This window comes from Rhinoderma darwinii, chromosome 6 (genome assembly GCF_050947455.1).
Source record: "Rhinoderma darwinii isolate aRhiDar2 chromosome 6, aRhiDar2.hap1, whole genome shotgun sequence".
Taxonomy (NCBI): Eukaryota; Metazoa; Chordata; class Amphibia; order Anura; family Rhinodermatidae; genus Rhinoderma; species Rhinoderma darwinii.
In genome coordinates this window covers 52,716,322-52,738,491 of record NC_134692.1, presented here as the reverse complement: position 1 = coordinate 52,738,491, position 22,170 = coordinate 52,716,322, and the positions used below count along the sequence as shown (strand labels likewise).

Here is a 22,170-nt window from a genome sequence, read left to right as displayed (position 1 = left end):
CAATTATGTTAATGTCACTATAATGATGACAGACAAATCTAGTGACGTAAATACAGACAAAGGCTATTATTATTACAAGGGGTCGCCCTAGGAAGAAGTACAATAAGGTTGCCCTTCTCATGCTAATTTACTCCACTAATGCCACCTATCCTGTTCTCCATACCCATTTCTTGTACGAGAGAATAACTTAACATTGGGTAATTTGTTCCTTCCAAAATGTAAAGAGAGTTTCACACTGTACATGTTTAAAGGGCATGTGGCTAACCTAATCACAAGTCCTTTTTCCCCATGGCTGCCACAGTGACTTACTGTATGGTAGGTATACCTTATGGGACATAAGTTCAATCAACCTTTCCCTTACCTCGTAGCTGTGGTCCTCTCCACAGAGTTTGCCCAACGACATTTGAGTCTTGACCCTTCTCACTGCACACTCTTTGTCAGACAACCCATCGGATTGTGTGGAAATTTCAATCGGAATCTCTGGTGTTTGGGATAACATGTCTTCCAAATTGTCAGCCAATTTGTCCTTGCGGTTGCTTGCCAGGTCATCTGGGCTGTTTGAATGGTCACTGGTGTTTCCCTCTTCTCCATCAGACACTGAGAAGTTTTCTGAGCTGAAGGTGGAATAAGACGGGCAGGTGCTCATTCCCCGGGGAGGACGATGTCTTCTGGGGAACTCAACTTCACTGTCGACCTCCCCCTCTTCCTCTTCTGATGATTCATCTCCGGTCTGTAGTTTAGGTACAAAATGGATTCATTAAATAGAACTATTTATACAATAATAATCTGCATAATGCTCACATTATTTATTAGATATATTATTTTTCTAATTTATTCGCCTAATGATAAATGGACAAGCTACTGAGAGCTGTAAGAGAGTTCAGCTCCTACTGGCAAGAAGCACCACAACATTTTTTTATATTCCCTGGGGAAGAATAAACAGCACTGTGGCTCTTGAGGGGAGGGGGGTGTAAGATATTGTGGCGTATTTTTGCACTAACGCCAGTTTTCTGGCATAATTGCATTGAAAAGAACGACGCTGAAACTAAGTGCCAAATTTATCAGGCCACCGCTACGTTTTCTCACATCAATTAATTAGGGATCCATCTGGATATTGCATGGAGGAATGGCACAACATTTAGTTATTTTATATAGCCAACTATTTTAAGAATTTAACAACCAATGTGACAACATATCACACTGTTAAAATACTATGTTATTCACTAATGCTTTCCATTATGCTAATGTGTTTCCACTCTTGCATTAAACAGCTGTGGCATTTGTGGCCAGGAACAATAAATTCCTCAAAATTGTTTATACTGCATATCCACTATCCTTCCTTATTTACTTAATAGTTATATGTCTGTGTGTATATTTCTAATGACGATTTATATAATCTGTAGAGTTCTCTTTTATTTATATATATATATATATATATATATATATATATATATGAAAAAAATAGTATTTAAAGAGATATTATTATACAGTTGGGTCACAGCTAAGACCATTGGTGTGTAAGAGATATATTATATACAAGTTAAAGTAATCTTACATAATACAAATTTATATAATACTTCATTGGCAATTTTATCCAGCTTTTGCCCTAGAGGCTCACTCCTATCTGAGAAAGCCTGAAGTTCTTGTCCCTCCCAGCAGCAGCACTTCTGTAGACTGAATGCTTCACCGAGCAGCCACAGCCTCAGAAGATACACATATACTGATCTAATTATAGGCTGCATGACCCAAAGTCATCAGATTTCCTCAATCAACTAACTAAGCACTGGTTTCAGATTCAGTACTGCTAACTTACAGAGTTGAAATTACCTTTCGAAGGCTCCGTATTCTTCGTGGAAGAGCAGGAGGTGTAGGAACAGCAAGGGCACTCACACCTACTGCTGCTCTAATTGTAGGAAACTGGTCAACTCCACTCGGCTGTGTCGCAGATGCCTCCTGCATATGATGGTGTCTTGGAGACTCTGGAGGGTTTTTCTCAGCGTTCTGCTCTGTGTTATCACTTTTAGAATTTTCATAGGTTTCTTGGTCCATATCTGGAGGAGGAGAGACCTCTGGGCAACCAAGACAAGGTTTATAAGGATCTTTTTGACAGTAGTCCCAGTCTGCTTCTGACTGCATGCGACTGTCAGCGTCAAGCGTGCTGGACAGAAGGTCAGGGCTGGAGCCAGACATACAACGCTGAGCATGGCAACTCAGAGGACTTCTTAGTGCAGCTGCAGGGCCAAAGTAACGCAAATTGTTGGCACAGTTAGCAATATTCTGCCCATGCACATTGAGGGTTTGATGGCGGGTCAAAATAGGCTGAGCAGGTTCATGCCGAGAGCTGGGTAGGGTAAATGGAGGAGAAGCAGGAGGCAAATGATGAGTAGCTTGAGATGGTAAAGAAGAGTCGTGGTTTTTTAGAGCACCTATGAAGTCTGCATGACTACCCTTGCTGTTCCCTCGCCGGTGACGTGTTTTACTTCGGTAACGATTCTTTCCTCCTGAGGCAATCTTTGGACTTCCAGATATGGGTGAAGAACTGGGGACATTTGACTCCACACTAGCAATACCATCTGATTTCAATAGGTCAGGCCTGCAAAAAAAAAAACGAAAACAAATTTAGATTGAAGCTCTAGGATTAAAATTGGTCAGCAATAGATAGTTATTGACCTTGATAGTTACTCACCGCCTAATTTGAGATGATGACTTTGAGGAAGCACCTTTCTTTTTGATCAGTTTCTCCACAGCATTAGGATGGACTATAGGGCGAACAGGGTGCCGCTTGTATGTCCCAGGGTATTTTTTCTCTACAACTTGTTCACGCCTAGAAAAGTCATGGTCATTTTTATCATTATTATTATACAATAATTAAATATTACTTATAATTAAATATGTTTTAACTTTTTTAATGTTTCTGGTTTCTCTATCCCCAATTGTAAAGCTACTTGTGTCCAGAACATCCTGAATATGCCAAGAGGGCAAACAGTCTCCTCCTGTAAACGCTAGCCTGAATAGATGTGAGGCACTGATCTTAGGTTATATTAATACCCGGCAGCTTTGTTGCAGAAATTTCTGTGACTGTCCCATTCATCTTAATGGGGTTTGCAGAATATCATGTACATTCTGCAGAAACGGCCCCATTCAGATATAGGAAATAGATTTTCTGTCTAAGAAATTTCTGAATCAAAGCTGCTGCATGTGAAAATAACCTAAAGCCTCTGCTGACTTTAGACTGGTTTGGTGAGCACTTTCAATTTTTCAGGGCAGGGGGGGAACGCAAAAAAAGGTCAAAAGGGAATCAAGCTGGTTTTAATATGCCAGTGTCAGGAAAAGACATTTGACTTGACCCTGGAGTCGGATTCACATGTTTTCGGCTTCTCTAGGCTATGATTTCATCAGGAATCAAGAAAATGATGATCACACCAGTTATATTGTATTTAAATCTACTATCAATGTCTGATAACGCTCTATTGTATGAACTCATGTCTACAAGAACATGACTACTGGCGGTATACTTAAAACCATTGAAATATGTTGCGAGATAACATTTCTATCATGTAAATTTGGTCATGTACCTGATGAGTTCCTTCTCGCGGACTTCCAGCTGCAGCATTATTGCACTCAGCTCCATGTACAGGTTATTCGCTCTCTCCAGCTTACGTTCATAGTGCTCGCGGATATCCAGTGCATGCCTGGTGAAGATTTACAATTTTATCACAATGTCAAAATAGTATATTTTTTATTGTTACATTACAATCTGAAGAAAAATATAGAAAAAGACAATTCAAGTCACATCAATAAACCCTTGAGATTTCTGTTACACACATAAGGAATAGCACTTCCGATATCTTTTTATGATGCTTACTTTCACTACAGTAGAACAAACAGGAATATCGCTTAATACCAATCCAGGGCTCAACTTGTTTTGTCTTTGTTTTAGACTAGTAGGTGAATTAACTTTTTCTTGACGTATATAAGTATAGGTGGACTTACCGCAGTTCTTCTCTGCGCCTACGGATAAGCTCCTCATCTAATCGATGGATACAGGTCCCCTCACTCTTGATTTTCTCAAAATGTTTCTTTACTTCTTCCCTCCATTCAGCCTGAAATGGACAAAAGAGAATTGTGTCAAATAGGTCAACTGATCCAACGTAAACGTCGTCCCTACTGTACGTCTCCGATTTCATGCACAACATTTTTTTTTCACGTGTTCAGTATTTGCATTTTCCATTGTTCTATAGAAAAGGCACTCATATCATTTCATAGGAAGCTATGTAGACTAAGCCTATATATGTAAACCAATAAAAACATGGGAATTTGCAAACTCCATGTAGACAGTGTGAATAAAACTCAGTAATACAAGGTTAAAGTGGTAACCCCTGAGCCACCATGATGCCTGAATATAAAATAAGATGTGTAGAACTTATTTCAAGTCAACCCCGTCTTTACAAAAAACACATTTTCTTCAAGCTGTCCTTGTTACCGTAAGACCTTCCCTCGTATCACAATTTTATATTCCATCTATAATGGATTATTACACTACTATTTGGTGTAACATGTACATTCTGACAAAAGAAAGCGGTTTTGACTATGGGCTCTAAAGGCAAAACAGTAAAGGTATCTGGGCAGTTTGATGCACTGAATTAATAAAGCAGTAGAAGAATGGGAAGCTGCAGAGAGCGGAAGCACTCTACTTCTGGAAGGCTATTAAAGCTCTTTCAGAGGAGCTGACAATACAAGAGAAGCGTAATATGCTCACAAATGCTCTAACCACTTCAGCCGTCATCAGAGCAGAAAAATGGGCTATTTTTGTCTTGTGCTGGAAACCTCTGAGTCATGTGCGCACGGAGGAGGCTGCATCAGCGCGCACATTATCTGTAACGTTCAACATGTGCACTGACTCACCTGGGGGCTGCAGGGGGCTTGTATCAACACAAAAGACATAATGATCTTTCCCCTACCTAATAATACATCATCTTCATGTAAATCATTTAAAATACAACTCCAGAAAAAAATAACACAAAGCAATCAGATTCTAACGGTTATGAAAAATTAGGTTAAGTCACAGATTGAACTTAAAGGTAATTTTTTGCGCTATTAGGGTATGTGCACACACACTAATTACGTCCGTAATTGACGGACGTATTTCGGCCGCAAGTCCCGGACCGAACACACTGCAGGGAGCCGGGCTCCTAGCATCATAGTTATGTACGACGCTAGGAGTCCCTGCCTCGCTGCAGGACAACTGTCCCGTACTGTAAACATGTTTTCAGTACGGGACAGTAGTTCCACGGAGAGGCAGGGACTCCTAGCATCGTACATAAGTATGATGCTAGGAGCCCGGCTCCCTGCACTGAGTTCGGTCCGGGACTTGCGGCCGAAATACGTCCGTCCATTACTGACGTAATTAGTGCGTGTGCACATACCCTTAGGGTACCATATAGATTCCCTACTACAAAGGGGCCTGTCTAGCAACAGATTTTTTTTAACTGCTGATCTTAATGGATAGATGTATACTGTGGCTCTGAATAGATGCTGTATATTTTAAAGGGGGTTTCCAGTATGGACAAACCCTGTTCTGATGTACAGTCTTCTGACAATGTGCTGATCGCAGGAAATGGCCTTCACGTGTTTATTTCTCCTGCAGTACAAGGAGCCCAGTTGAACGCACAGACGAGACAGATCTGAATATGGAAAGATGCTCTTTGGCTTAAATGTAGTCCTGAGCGAAGGACCCCCTCTGTTGCAATAATATGCAAAGGGACTGTTTATGACAGACAACCTTTTTAAGAAATTGCTCACAATATGCTAGTTAACAGTAGCTCATGGGCCCCCATGCAAAATCTGGGCCTACAACTATATGTGTCATTTATAATACTGGTGTCTTATCCGGGCCCAGATGTGACTTCCACCACTGCACTAACTTCTGAACGATTACAAACTGATACAGTGTAACGGCACAGTGCCTGACTCTGCTCAGAAATACAAGCAGTGGCATAACTACCACTGTGGCAGCCATAGCGGCTGCTACGGGGCCCACAGCATGAGGGGGCCCTTGCCGGTGGCTCCGCTAGCAGCCGCTATGGCTGCTATAGTGGTAGCGATGCCACATTCTTAGGACGCAGATACTATTGAACACTATGGCAGAGAGGGAGGTATCCAATAACTCAGGCCGGCGTGATGACGTCACTGGATCACGCCGGCCTACGCAAGGATCTCGTCGGCGTTGAGGAGCAGCTCTGTTCGTCGCGGGAACAGGGCCTAGGTAAATAGAAAGTTTTTTGCTTTATTTGTTTGGGGGGGGGGGGGCGATATATGGCGCTATTTACAGTGGGCTGTATGGCACCGTCTACAAGGGGGGCTGTATAGCACTGTCTACAGGCGGGGTTGTATAGCACAGTCTACAGGGGGGCAGCATAGCACAGTCTACAGGGGTGGTTCTATAGCACTTCCTACATGGGGGTTGTATAGACCTGTCTACAGGGGGGCTGTATAGCACTGTCTACAGGGGGGCTGTACAGCACTGTCTACAGGGGGGGGTTGTATAGCACAGTCTACAGGGGGGCACCATAGCACAGTCTACAGGGGTGGTTGTATAGCACTGCCTACAGGGGGGTGGTATAGACCTGTCTACAGGGGGGCTGTATAGCACTGTCTACAGGGGGACTATATAGCACTGTCTACAGGGGGGCTGTATAGCACTGTCTACATGGGGGGGTCTGTGTAGCACTGTCTTCAGGGGCGGGCTGTATAGCACAGTCTAAAAGGGGGCTTTATAGCACAGTCTACAGGGGGATTGTATAGTGCTATCTACAGGGGGCTGTATAGTGCTGTCTACAGGGGGGCTGTTAAGCGCTATCTACAGTGGGGCTGTATAGCGATGTCTACCGGGGGGGCTATATAACGCTGTCTACAGGGGGACTGTATAGCGCTGTCTACAGGGGGGCTGTATAGCACTGTCTACAGGGGGCTGTATAGCTCTGTGTACAGGGGGGCTGTATAGCGCTATCTACAGGGGGGCTGTATAGCACTATCTACAGGGGGCTGTATAGCGCTGTCTACAGGGGGCTGTATAGCGCTGTCTACCGGGGGGGGGGTATATAACGCTGTCTACAGGGGGACTGTATAGCGCTGTCTACATGGGGTCTGTATAGCGCTGTCTACAGGGGGGCTGTATAGCACTGTCTACAGGGGGGCTGTATGGCACAATCTACAGGGGGGATGTATGGTATAATCTACAGGACAACACTATCTACCAAGGGGGGCTGTGTGTAGCACCCAGGGGAATGGCCCAGTCAAAAGTTTGCTAGGGGGCTCAGTGTTTCCTAGTTACGCCCCTGAATACAAGGACAATATTATCTTTCTTGCAACCCTTTTCTGGAATATATAGCAGTAACAAGATCTAAGCAGGGTGGAACACAGTCATGAATCAGATCTCAATAATTTATTGTTATTGATCTACTTGCATTTAAATACAAAAAAAAGGACTGTTCTACCCTGACACTAGAACATTTCATTGTATTAACCTGTAAAATGCAATACTCCTAGAAAATAAGGTAAATATAATAAATGATATTGTCATACCTGCGATTTAAAATATGTCTCCTGGGGTGTCCCTAAGACGTCGGATGAGGCTATGTCCAAGTGCATGAGGATCTGTCTGAAAGAAGGACGGTTTCTGGGTTTGCTTTGCCTGTAGAATGCAGGTAAGAACTGTCCATTAGAGAGGCCAACTTTATTTTTGACGTGTTCTATAATTCTATTGATATTACTTATTGTTTGCACTTAAAATAATTATATTCTTTACTGATAGATGCAGTACAATTCATCTTTACATTAACCCATTAGATAACTCTAAGGGTTTATGCATGCGACCGAGATCGGCCATGAAAAACGGTCCGTGTGTTGGCTGCATTTCCCGGCCCGACCACGGTACAGGTGAAAGGGACTCCTTGCATCATAGACATTTATGATGCTAAGAGTCTCTGCTTCACCGCGGAACTGCTGTGCTGTACTGAAAAAAATTATACTGTACGGAACATCAGTTCCGTGGGGAGGCAGGGACTCCTAGCATCATAAATGTCTATGATGCCAGGAGTCCCTTTCACCTGTACCAAGGTTGGGCCGGGAAATCCAACCAACACACGGACCGTTTTTCACAGCCCGTTCTCAGTCATGTGCCAGAGCTGTAAGGCTACATGAACGTGCAAATGTTGCGTAATTTGGTGCAGAAAAAGTGCATAAAAACCGCAGATAAACGCAGGTATAATCTGCACTTAATGATGCATTTTTTATATTTTGATGCGGAGAAAAGTGTGATTTTATGCTGCAGATTTTGTTGCGTTTTTAAAAAAATAAACTTGTCAGATACAATTCTCAGGCAGAAACGCAAGATTAATTGACATGCTGCGGATTTTAAAAAAACGCTCCGTAGGTCAATTTACATGTGCAAAAATCCCACAATGTATAGATGAGTTTACTTGAAATCTCATTTACTTTGCTGGTACTGTATTATGCTGCGGATTTTCCGCAGGAAAATATGCACGGCAAATCCGCATGTAATAAGCATCGTGTGAATTCGACAAAGTACATATTAGATGCAGATTTTAAAAATATTTTTTTTAAGCCATAACCAGGACCAGAACCTAAACAGAAGAAATATATAAAGGAAGGCCTTGAAGACTCTCCTCTCCTGGATCCATTTCAGGTTTTGGCTTAAAGGGAGTCTGTCACCAGAATGTCCGTATTAAACTAGTAACAGTGTATTGTAGAGGAAACTAACCTGTTTCTAACGTTTATTTTCAATTTCCAGATATGTGGAAGGATGGGGTTTTGCACGGATAGGGCCCAAACCCAAAGATGAGTATAAAAGGGTATCCAGCACACCAATTTAGAAACAAAAGGTAATTTTTTTTGTTTTTAATGCCAGTAGCAGAGTGCGACGTTTCGGTCTAAGCGACCTTCATCAGGCACTGAGCCGTGCTGAAAAAACTGCATAGACGAGCGCTTGTGGTACTGATAGCGGCTGGCGCCATGACACAGTGGCCAGCCGCTATCTGTACCACAAGCTCTCTCTGCTACTGGCATTAAAAACAAAATAAAATTACCTTTTGTTTCTAAATTGGTGTGCCGGATACTCTTTTATACTCCTTTGCAGAGAAGTCCGTTTAATTAACTTTATGCTAATGAGTGTTTAGGTGCAACGAGGGCATCGCTCCCCAGTTCAACCCCCCTCCCTCCCTTCTTACATTGATTGACGGCCCCGTACTGTCTGTAACGCGCGTGCGTCCCGGCTCTTTACTCGGCGCATGCGCAGTAGTGCTGATTAGAATGGAGAGCAGAAAGATCGTACCGCACATGCGCCGAGTAAAGAGCAGGGACGCGCGTGCGTTATAGTGAATTTTTTCCGATATTGTCCAAATAGGAAGTATTTTAAGTAATCTCAGGGCATATAGACATCATCGACGGTGGTCCCCCATTTGGGACTCCCCTCCTATGAGCCAGAGTGGAGACTCGTTTGTCCATAAAAAAACATTAATTTACACTTTTTTTTTTTTTTTTTTTTTAAATGTAAGCAAAATAAAAATGTATGCATTTTATGTATACAGATCTGGTAAATGTTCCGCCTATGAACACCACTCACAAATCAATCCCACATTACATCCTGCATATCATTTTCAGTAATTAGCATACTCTGCATGAAATATTAATGCATATATTTTGTACGAGTTCCTGCCATCGTGATTTATGTAAAATAGACGTATAATTAAAGTCTCCTTATATAGAAGAAGCAATGATTCAAATTAGGATGCTGAATAAATGAACTAAGATAATTACTGTATAGATGATGTAAATAAATGTAGGTGTCACAGGAACGCAAAACGGGTCTCAGATATGTGGCCTGAATAATGCAAAGATTTATTTCATGAATGATACAAATATTGTACGAGTTATGGGGAGGAAATGTCTAGAGAAAAAGATGATCTGTCCTGGGGTATAAAGAGTGACAATGCAGTACTGACAAATGAATACGATCAAAAATTGTATTCTCCCAGGAATGTAGTTATTTATTATATAACAAAGACGATGTATGTCACTATGTAGCAGCTGAGAGTTATTGTCATAAGTAATGAATGTCGGCTCTTGACAAACTTCACCATATCAAACCGGGAGTACTGTAGTTTTGCTTTGATGCTATCTCCACCTTATGTCATTCAGTGTTACACTAGTCATACACAAGAAAATATTCAGAATGACATTAGTCCCAGCATCCTCTGTTTTGTATGGAGGTATTAATTAGACACTTTTTTTTTAGAGCTATCGTATGTATTATTTGGACACTGACGGGTTCGGGCTATGTTATATACTGTATCTGTAAGGGTATGTTCACACTGCCTATTTTCAGATGTTTTTCGGGGCGTTTAGGCTGAATGCCTCCAAACATCTGCCCATTGCTTTCAATGGGATAAATGGAGGTTCGTTCCGACGGGGTTTTTTTTTTACGCGGGCGTTTGAAAAAATGGCCCGTAAAAAGAAGAGCATGTCACTTCTTGAGCCATTTTTTGAGCCGTTTTTCATTGAGTCAATAGAACGCCTGATGAATAAAAAACGGCTGAAAATCAGAAGCTGTTTATCACAAGGTACCATAGAACGTAGAGCAAGCCTTGGATTTGAACCAAGGACATGTGAAATGAGTGTAGATGTGCTCAGTGAAAGCCAAAGACAGTCTTCAGAAAGCAAATCTGCTCTAATGTAAGGGTATGTTACACACAGAGTGTTTTCGGACGTTTTTTGGGCCTCCAGACATCTGGCCATTGAAATCAATGGGAAAAACGGCATTCTGTTCCGATGGGACGTTTTTCTACGCGGCACTTCTTGGGACGTTTTTGGAGCTGTTTTTCATAGACTCTATTGAAAAAAGCCCCAAAAACGGCCATGAAAAACACAGCGAAAATCACGAGTGGCTTAAAAACTTCTAAAAATCAGGAGCTGTTTTCCATTGAAAACAGCTCCGTATTTTCAGAAGTTTTTGAGTTAGCGTTTGAACATACCCTGAGAGGTTCTTAGCATTTACAGTGTCTGCAATGTGGTGGGACATTGGGTGTTAGGCTTCGTTCACATCTGTGTTGGAGGCTTTGTTAGGGGCCTCCATCACAGATCTGGTCAAAAATGCCAGACAAAAGAGCATGGCATGTGGCACTAGTATTTGTCCGATAAAACCACAGACGCTATGGTGGAAACCCGGCAGACATTGGGTCCTGTCGGACGCTAATGATGTCCGTCATGCAATGGATCCGGCGCTTGCGGTATTTTTGTTGTTCTGTTCCTATGACGGAGCAGAGCAATAGAAATACCGAACACAGATGTGAACGAAGCCTTTTTGTGCAATGACGGGTTGCCTACACTAGATTAAAATAGGCAAATGAACATTTAGAAATGTAATATCTTATGATCATTTACTTGTGCAAACAATGTGTTACATATATGTTTTTTAAAAGTTCATGTAATTGTATTGTCATTTAAAAACTATTTTCTTTTCTATTATATATAAAAATAAACTAGATGTCAGACAATAGAAACATTTCTTACCATGTTTGCTTCATGAGGATTTTGAAGCCATCAGGACAAGTAGAAGGAACTGGAAGATGGAGACTGTTGCTTCCTACGCCCCAAATAATGGCTGATGAATCCACATCCTTGTATGGGATCTCCCCGGTCAATAGCTCCCACAGCAATACCCCAAAAGACCTGACAGATCATTAGAGCAAAGTTATCACACACACAGGAAACTAACTGAAATAAACATGGAATATAGCCATTATACACACATTTGACTGAAATGGTTCTACTGCATTAGTTCTGCTTTATGGGTCAGTTCACATGATGCGTAAATACTGAATTAGTTGCAGAAAATCTGCAGCAAATACATTAGAAGCAAAGTGGATGGGATAAAACAAATCTCATCCACACACTGCGTAAATGCTGAGCGGAAAAAACGCTCAGAAATTGATCTGCGGTGCGGAATTTTATTCCGCAGCGTGTCAATTGTATTTGTGTAAACGCTGCTTATTTGTTGCGGGTTTTCCCCATTAAATTCAATGGGAGGTAAATCCCGCACAACAAATAGCAGTTGTTGCGTTTCTTGCGGCAGGTTCGCAGCGATTCCGGCGCAAAAAATGCAACTTTGAAAAAAAAATCTCATACTTAGGCCGGATAGATAACTATGATGCTAGGAGCCCAGCTCCCTGCAGTGTGCTCAGTCCGGGAAATGCGGCTGACCTGTGGACCGTATATCACGGACTGAACACGCTCGTGTGAATCTGGCCTTACCCAGAAGTCTGTGTTCCTCCCTCCAGCGCGGCCTTCTGCATGACGTTTCATCCCATGAGACCGCTGCAGCCAATCACAGGCTGGAGCGGTCTCCTGGGATGAAACATCATCCCAGGAGGCCGGCCTGGCTAACTGCTGCAGTTTTCCACATCGGGCATTCCGAGTGAAAAACAGCACCACATTTTGGTGCGTTTTTTTGCCTGGAATTCCCTGTGGGGCAAAGGGCAGATCGTACCGTATGTCGGCAGTAGTTCCCGGACCGAACACACGGCGGGGAGCCGGGCTCCTAGCATCATAGTTATCCATGACGCTAGGAGTCTCTGCCTCACTGCGGAAAACTGTCCAGTACTGAAAATGTGATTACAGTGCGGGACAGTTGTCCTGCAGCAAGGCAGGGACTCCTAGCGTCATAGATAACTATTATGCTAGGAGCCTGGCTCCCTGAAGTGTTTTCGGTCCGGGAAATACTGCCGACATACGGTCCATATATCACGGACCGTACATGATCGTGAGATATCCGGCCTAAGACTTTTACACCAAATTTGAGGCTGAATGTGACCACGGCAGTCTATGTAACCTATGTCCTCACCCAATTAACCTTCACAGTTTTACATGTAAAATTTAGTGAAATTTATTTCCCCCTTTTGATGTTGGGCCACACAGCAGAGCCACAAAGCTGTGTGAATCCATAGGCACTCCATGAGTCACCACATGGAGCCACATTGCAGAGAGAATATCTCCCTTACCATAGATACATAACTAGTATGGTTGAAAAAAGAAATATATCCATCAAGTTCAACCAAGCTTGGTAAAAAATGGAAGGGATTTAGGTACACTATAAAATGTGGTGTGTGTGTCCCCCCCCCCCCTTGATCCAGCGGAAGGTAAAAAAAAACAAAAACATAAAAACACTATTTTTTTCCCCTACTCGTGAAATCAGAGGGCCAATTGACTTCTATAGGAACCATATTACAGCTCTATACAATTTAGAGAATATATGGAACCATAATACAATAGTGTGTAACTAACTCAGTCTCCAACGTTAACATGGAGATAAAAAAAACACATTTTATTTTTTTTATATATTCTATAAATCTGTGACACAAGACATTAGTTGACAGGACAAAAAAGGGACACAAACACACACACACACACACACACACACACACACACACACACACACACACACTGCATATATACAATAGTGGCTCCTCACCAAATGTCCACTTTTTCTGAGACAGGCTCATTGCGGATGACTTCAGGAGCCATCCATGCCACAGTGCCAGCAAATGACATCTTGGTGCTTTTATCGCTAAGTTCTTTGGAGGTTCCAAAGTCCGAAATCTTCACTGTATCTGTGTGGGTGACTAGGACACTGGAAGGGATAAAATTATACTTAGTATTTGCCATTGAAAAATATTACAGAATTTCTTATTAATATTGAGATGAACATGGAGAGCACAATTTGGGTTGTCTATACAATATTTCCACTACTGATCATAATACTATTGATATGGCATAATATTTGAAACTCACTTGGGTGATTTGAGATCCCTATGAATTATCTTGTGCAGATGGAGGTAGTTCATGCCGCTAGCGATTCCACTTGACCAGTCCACCAGGAGCCTTGGGGTGACCTTTCTTCCAGCCCTGAGTACCTCATAAAGCTGTCCATGTGCACAGTACTCCATGATAAGGCAGTAACATGGAGCCTGCGTACAAACACCTCTGAGAGCAGAGAGTATAAGCAATTTGGTTAGTAATGGGTACATAGAACCATTTTCTCATATATTGTCCTATTCATATATGAAGCAAATAAGCAACATTTTAGCAAAATGAAACTGCAGTGTTTTTTGGAGTTAAAGGGGGATGCCCCACGATTATTTATTACATTTCTCTGTTAGATCCTGCAAAACATATCAAAATTTCAAAAGGAATTATTTTAACCCCTTAATGACCGGGCCTGAAAAGACCTTAATGACCAAGCCAGATTTGTTAAATCTGGTATGTCTGACTTTATCAGAGAATAACTGTGCGAAAGTTTTGAATATCCAAGTAATTCTGACATTGTTTTTTCGTCACATGTTGTACTTTATTTTAGTGGTAAAAGTAGACTGATATGATTTGCGGAAATTAATGAAAAAAATAGAAAAATTGAAGAAATTTTGTAAAAATTATCATTTTTCCCTATTTTTAACTGCAATATGTCACATATCTACATACATACTGTACAATTTTTTTTATTAAATATATATTTCCATCGCTTTACTCTATTTTGGCAGCACTTTTGAAAAAAAAAATTTTTTTTGGAGCAATTTAGAAGACAGTTTAGTAATGATTTTATACATTTTGAAGTACATTTTGTTTTCCTGCACCAAGCCAGATTTTCAGAGGCTCATAGGTGTCAGAATGGTGGAAACCCCCACAAGTGACACAATTTTAAAAACTACACCCCTTAAGGTATTTATTAAGGGGTGTTGTAAGTATTTTGACCCCACAGTTTTTTTGTAAGAATTCATGCAAAGCAGGCGTAAAAACATATAATTTCATTTTTTTCATAAAATTATCACTTTGAAGACCGATTTCTTTGTAAAGCGACCATGAGAATGAAGAAATGCACCCCAAAATCTATCACCCTGTTTCTCCTGTTTTCAAAAATGCCCACATTGTGACCCTAATGCGTTGCCTGGACACACGGCAGGGCCCGAAAGGAAGGGAGCAACCGGAGGCATTCGGGTCTCATTTTTGCTTGAAAATGTTTTAGGCCCCACTGTACATTTGGAGAGGTTTTGAACTACCAGAACGATAGAAACTCCCCATAAACGACCCCATTTAGAAAACTAGACACCTTAAGGTATTTATCTAGGGGTGTAGTGAGTATTTTGACCCCACAGTTTTTTGCTAAATTTAATGTATAGCAGGTGAAATTTAAAAAAAAACACTTTTTATATAAAAGTATCACTTTGAAGACCGATTTCTTTGTAAAGCGACCATCAGAATGAAGAAACACACCCCAAAATCTATCACCCTGTTTCTCCTGTTTTCAAAAATGCCCACATTGTGACCCTAATGCGTTGCCTGGACACACGGCAGGGCCCGAAAGGAAGGGAGCAACCGGAGGCATTCAGGTCTCATATTTTGCGTGAAAATGTTTTAGGCCCCACTGTACATTTGGAGAGGTTTTGAACTACCAGAACGATAGAAACTCCCCATAAACGACCCCATTTAGAAAACTAGACCCCTTAAGGTATTTATCTAGGGGTGTAGTGAGTATTTTGACCCCACAGTTTTTTGCTAAATTTAATGTATAGCAGGTGAAATTAAAAAAAAACCACTTTTTATAGAAAAGTATCACTTTGAAGACCGATTTCTTTGTAAAGCGACCATCAGAATGAAGAAACACACCCCAAAATCTATCACCCTGTTTCTCCTGTTTTCAAAAATGCCCACATTGTGACCCTAATGCGTTGCCTGGACACACGGCAGGGCCCGAAAGGAAGGGAGCAACCGGAGGCATTCAGGTCTCATATTTTGCGTGAAAATGTTTTAGGCCCCACTGTACATTTGGAGAGGTTTTGAACTACCAGAACGATAGAAACTCCCCATAAACGACCCCATTTAGAAAACTAGACCCCTTAAGGTATTTATCTAGGGCTGTAGTGAGTATTTTGACCCCACAGTTTTTTGCTAAATTGAATGCATAGCAGGTGAAATAAAAAAACAAAACACTTTTTATATAAAAGTATCACTTTGAAGACCGATTTCTTTGTAAAGCGACCATGAGAATGAAGAAACACCCCCCAAAATCTATCACCCTGTTTCTCCCGTTTTCAAAAATGCCCCCATTGTGACCCTAATGCGTTGCCTGGACACACGGCAGGGCCCGAAAGGGAGGTAGCGCCCGAAGACTTTCAGGACACACATTTTGCTTGAAAATGTTTCAGGTCCCATTATACATTTATAGAGGCACAGAGCTGCCAAAAAGATAGAAACTCCCCATAAATGACCCCATTTTGAAAACTAGACCGCTTAAGGTATTCATCTAGGTGTGTACTAAGTATTTTGACCCCACAGTTTTCGCAGGAATTAATGCAAAGCAGGTGGAAAGAAAATTTTATTTCACTTTTTTTCACAAATGTGTCATTTTAAGGTCAGATTTCTTGTACAGAGGACATGAGAATAAGGAAATGCACCAGAAAATGTATCACCCTGTTTCTCCTGTGTTCAAAAATATCCCCATTGTGGCCCTAATGTGTTTCCTGGACACACGGCAGGACCCAAAAGGAAGGGAGCACCCGGAGGCTTTCAGGACACACATTTTGCTTTGAAAATGGGAGGATTCTACTTTTCTAGATTGAGAAATAGATGTCCCTAACAGTTTCTACACCCTATGACTATGTCGTGCTAAGAAAGCAGCTGTCCTGAAATCATGTCAGTCCATAGACATTATGTATATCAACCCGCTCTGATATATAGTAAGTTAGAGTGGGAAAATGTATTAAACTGTTGGCGGAAAAAGGCAATATATCCAAAAAAAAGGAGGAAGAATGTATCCAGCTATGTGGAAAACTAGAGCATGTTCACAGGATGAAAGAAAATTTGTAGGGCTGTAATGACTTTATTATTCAAAGTGACTGGTCATACAACGTCTCTTTAGCTCCATCAATCCCTATATAAGGGACGAATGTGCCAGGTGATGCGGTACACCATAACAAGCCCCTGCCCGGCAAGGTAGGAACCGCCATGTGCACAAAACAACCAATCACCTGTAGAATATATAAAGGGGCAGTGTCCCACACCGTATGTATAGATACAGTAAAGGACCACTACTCCCCAAATTAATGTCGCTATTTCTAGAAGTATTGTCGGGTGTAAGAGGTCCACCAAAAACCCGAACAAAACTGTAATAAAGCCCATAGTGTATTGATAAGGACAAAACAGGGACTTATGCATAGACCAGGGTTGGAAGGACAAGTGGAACAATAATATCGTGACTCACTTCGCTGTCCTCGTTTTCTGCAGACCCGACACCGTTTTTTGGGGTATTTTTGGTTAGATGTTGAAGGGATGGGGTGTAAAAAATGTTTTTCAACAAGTCGGTGTACATCCTCTGACTCATGGACTACTCTCTGGTCTGCAGATTGAAATAGGAGATCTTCAATCACTTTCTCCTGAAATTCAAAGAATGTCACCCTGCCCGCTGATTTTTTGTACAGGACAAATGCGTTCTGCATCGCAACTTGAATCCCTTGAAGCGACACTTTCGCTGTCGCTTTCAAGTAAGGCTGGGTTCACACGACCTATTTTCAGACGTAAACGAGGCGTATTATGCCTCGTTTTACGTCTGAAAATAGGGCTACAATACGTCGGCAAACATCTGCCCCTTCATTTGAATGGGTTTGCCGACGTACTGTGCAGACAACCTGTCATTTACGCGTCGTCGTTTGACAGCTGTCAAACGACGACGCGTAAAAATTCAGCCTCGTCAAAAGAAGTGCAGGACACTTCTTTGGACGTTTTTGGAGCCGTTTTCTCATAGACTCCAATGAAAACAGCTCCAAAAACGGACGTAAAAAACGCAGCGAAAACGCAGCGAAAACCGTGAGTTGCTCAAAAAATGTCTGAAAATCAGGGTCTGTTTTCCCTTGAAAACAGCTCCGTATTTTTAGACGTTTTTGGTCACTACGTGTTCACATACCCTAAAAGCTCAACTTCAGATGCAGAATCCGTATCTGAGCATAGCATCTGATAGGCTTCCTCAACGCTGTATCTTCTGGCAGCCATAATGATAATACAGTCTAAAGCGCAAATAATAAATGGAACTAGCGGTTAAATTTTTTTTTTTTATCAACTAAGGCCTCATGCACACGACCGTAAAAACACCCGTTATTGCGGGTCGTAATTACGACCTGCAATAACGGGCTCATAGACTTCTGTTACCCACGGGTACCTTCCCGTTTTCTCACGGGAAGGTGCCCGTGCCGTTAAAAAAAATAGAACATGTTCTATTTTTCTATTTTACGGGCCGTGCTGCTATACTTTATAATGACAGCACGGCTCGCAAAAGCGGCCGGCTGCCCGCGGCCGGCCGTGCCCGGCCGTGCTCGTAATTGCACGAAGCCTAATCAACTAAGAACACTAAAAGAATTAAACTTTTTTTTTAATTTTTTTATTGTTTTTTTTTAGTTTTTTTTTTTTCAAACCTAAACCTAAACCCTACGCCTAACACAAACCGTAAACCCAAGCCAAGAACAGCACCCTATGCCGTCTAAGGCCCCATGCACATGAACGTGTTTTTGCGGCCGCAATTCCCCCGAAAATCCACGGGAGAATTGCGGCCCCATTCTTTTCTATGGGGCCATGCACACGACCGTAGTTTTTGCGGTCCTTGCACGGCCCGGGAGCCCGGACCGCATAAAGAACGGGCATGTCTTATTACGGCCCTGTTCTGCGGTCCGGGCTCATTGAAAACAATGGTGGCGGCCATGTGCATGTCCCGCGATTTGCGGGCGGCCTGCGGCGGACAGTCCGCCCCGAAAATCACGGCCGTGCACACGGCTACGGTCGTGTGCATGAGGCCTAACCGCGTACACGCCATCTAACAGCGTACCCTAAAAAGAAAGTAGTTTATAGTACGATTCTTAGTATATACAGTAAATATATTTATATTAATATATATATATATGTATATACTATATACTATAAAATACTGAAAAAAATTTTTTTGTTTTTTTTATAAACTGTGTAAGGGACAAGTGATTTTGTGTGGGGACACTGACACACTTGTATCTGTTTCTCTCCACAGCTAGAACAGTGAGGAGAAACAGATACATGTTTTTACTTTTATTTTACAGTAGTGATCACTATGATTGGATCTCATAGTGATCACAAAAGATCAGGAACCAATACTATTGGCTCCTGATCACTGCACTAAGAACAGAGCTGCTAGCAACAGCTCGTTCTTAGAGCAGGAGCTGTCATTTAGACACTCCCGGCGGCTCTGTACGCAGGAACAGCATGTGACCTCTGTGATTGGCTGTCACAGCGGTCACGTGCTGTTACAACGAAATCGGCAGGTCCTGATGGCTGCACTAAGAACCGGACCTGTTACTTACAGACGGTTTTTAGTGCAGATGTCACCAGGGTGCCGATAAACCCACTCTACTAGACTGAGTACATGCACCGCCTGACGTCAAAAGACGGTGGGCGGTCGTTAAGGGGTTAAATAAATGCTCCTGTGTCTAGAACTTGCTGCTACATACTTGTTATGACGTCCCCTTATGTTCTTTTGATTCCCTCTTCAGAACATCCACCTAATTTGTCCAGTGACGGTGGTCACACATGCTCAGTAGCAGTCGTATCACATGGGTTCTGCTATTGTGCATGTCAGCCAACAAGAATGGGCTATCCATGTAATGAATGGACAAGCTGGGTCCTCCAGAGAGAGGGACACACTATGTAGCTGTACTGCATTCTGTCTAGTTGATGCAGATTCCGAATGAGGAACTCCACTCTATTAACTAAGGAAACCCTAAGGGTATGATCACACGCAAACTCAAAAACCTCTGAAAATACGGACCTGTTTTCAAGGGAAACGGCTCCTGATTTTCAGACATTTTTTAAGCCACTCGTGTTTTTCGCAGCGTTTTTACAGCCGTTTTTGGAGCTGGTTTTCTATAGAGTCAATGAAAAACGGCTCCAAAAACTGCTCAAGAAGTGAGATGCACTTCTTTTTCGCGGGCGTCTTTTTACGCGCCGTTTTTTGAAAATGAGGGGTAAAAAAATGACCCGTCAGAACAGAACGCCGTATTTCCCATTGAAATCAATAGGCAGATGTTTGTAGGCATTCTGCTTCGGTTTTTTCAGGCGTTTTTCGAGGCGTAAACGCCCCGAAATAGGCCTGAAAACACTACGTGTGCACATACCCTTACAAGTTTAACTAATAATCAGCTGAAAAGAATATCACACAACTACATAAGAGATTAACTCAAGGACTCACAGGTAAGTAATTATTAATTTTAGGAAGAAGTGTAATTACACCAATATTTTCAATTCTATTAAACAAAACCATCAAATTGATGATGGAATGTTCCTGAATTGTGCAGTTTTCAGGCTCCAGTAATGGGGTAACTGACTTTCATTTTCAATTGGATTTGGAGATCAGAGTAAAACCTGTCGTCTTGTAATCATAATGATAAATGAGGCGATTGTATGCAGATTCGCAGTGCGCTGTGGCTCCTGAACAACTTCCTAGCCTCCCTCACCTTAAATGAACTCACATTGTGCTACAGCTTGTTTACCGTACATGCCACAAAAATCAGATAGGTGGAAACAGATAGAAAACTGGAGAACAGAAACAAAAGGCTTGTTAGAGAGGACAAAGTCTAAGACATCAGAAAAGGGACAATGCAAGTGTGAGCGTCAACAGGTTAAAATGGATGCAATGGAGGTTGAGTGGGCAGTGAGGAAAGGCAGAAAAAGATGCTGAGACATGGACTATGACATGAAATATTTAAGGACGTGGCCTCTTTTGGCCTTCAGGACAAGGCGATTCTTTTAGTTTTTTCATTGTTGCATTCCAAGGCCCTAACTTTTAAATTTTTCCTTTGGCATATCTCAAGGGTGGGGAACCGTATAAGGCCTGCAAGATCATTTGGTCTGGCCTGACCTCATTTAGACCGCGCTGCCGCCACCTCATTCACTACATGGCTCTGTCCGCCCTACTCACTAGCATTTAGGAGCAGGAGAAGGGCGGGCGGAGCCATGTAAGGCGGAAGCGGTCTGAGTCAGGTCGGTGCATGCCGGCGCAAGAGTGGCCCAGTCCGGTCACCTGACCTGAGTCAGTGATGTGAGGTCAGGTGACTGGACTGGTCCACTCCCGTCACAGCACGTCCCGACCTCACTCTGGCCACCATGTCATTCCCTCCTTGGCTCTGTCCGCCCGCCCTACTCACATTTAGGAGCAGGAGAAGGGCGGACGGAGCCAAGTATGTTGGCGGCGGTCTGAGTGAGGTCGGTGTGTGCCGGCCCAAGAGTGGACCAGTCTGGTCACCTGACCTGTCAGTGACGTGAGGTCAGGTGAATCAGGTCAGGTGACTGGACTAGTCCACTCCCGGGCCGGCACAGTCCAGTCACTTGACCTCATGTCAGTGACGTGAGGTCAGGTGACTGGACTGGTACACTCCCGTCACAGCACGCCCTGACAGCACTCTGACCGCCGCTGCCGCCGTGTCATTTCCTCCTTAGCTCCGTCCGCCTGCCCTACTCACTCGAAGTGAGGTCAGGTGACTTTGTCGCATTTTTTGATGCAGCAATCGCGACAAAAAATGTCAGAAAAGTGGAAAAAAACGCTTGTGGGAAAAAGAAGCAACATGGCCTAACTTGAAGCATTTTCTGCTGCAAGATCCCCATTGAAATCAATGGTAGATGTAAAAAAACGTTGCGAACGGCCGCAGCGGGTTTTCACACGTTTGAAGAGAAAGGTAAAAAAACGCGTCAAAAAATGCGTGTGGAGTAAAACCACTTCAAAAAAATCCGGAGCTGAATTATTCTGCCTGTAAAAAAAACTCAGTGTGAACTAGGCCTTTAAGGTTTTCTTCAGACCAGAGTCACCTACTTTAAAATGACCATGGAATGTATTTTGTAAGAAATTTGATACAGAGAAATAAAAAATATATGGTTACTACACTGTCCTTGTTAATCTAAGCTGTCCGCTATACGAGCTGTACAAAAAGACTACAGAGATCCATTTTAAAATTTATTTTTTTACAATAAATAAGTCTTACGGTGACAATCCGTTCTTTCTTAATCATAATTCCTTGTGACAGGCAAGCCATCATC

At 42.4% G+C, this 22,170-nt stretch overlaps 1 protein-coding gene across 1 annotated transcript in view; it reads right to left on the bottom strand.

Annotated features, from left to right (window-relative positions):
* MAP3K13 (mitogen-activated protein kinase kinase kinase 13) overlaps positions 1–22,170 on the bottom strand; it is a 72,544-nt gene that overhangs the window by 6,614 nt on the left and 43,760 nt on the right. Inside the window, exons 4-12 of the mRNA XM_075829723.1 lie at positions 13,867–14,058; positions 13,547–13,705; positions 11,590–11,748; positions 7,585–7,693; positions 3,994–4,103; positions 3,576–3,692; positions 2,687–2,824; positions 1,828–2,593; positions 362–730 (exon numbers count right to left, since the gene is read on the bottom strand). Coding sequence (XP_075685838.1) covers positions 362–730; positions 1,828–2,593; positions 2,687–2,824; positions 3,576–3,692; positions 3,994–4,103; positions 7,585–7,693; positions 11,590–11,748; positions 13,547–13,705; positions 13,867–14,058 — 2,119 coding nt within the window. The remainder of the gene's footprint in view (positions 1–361; positions 731–1,827; positions 2,594–2,686; positions 2,825–3,575; positions 3,693–3,993; positions 4,104–7,584; positions 7,694–11,589; positions 11,749–13,546; positions 13,706–13,866; positions 14,059–22,170) is intronic.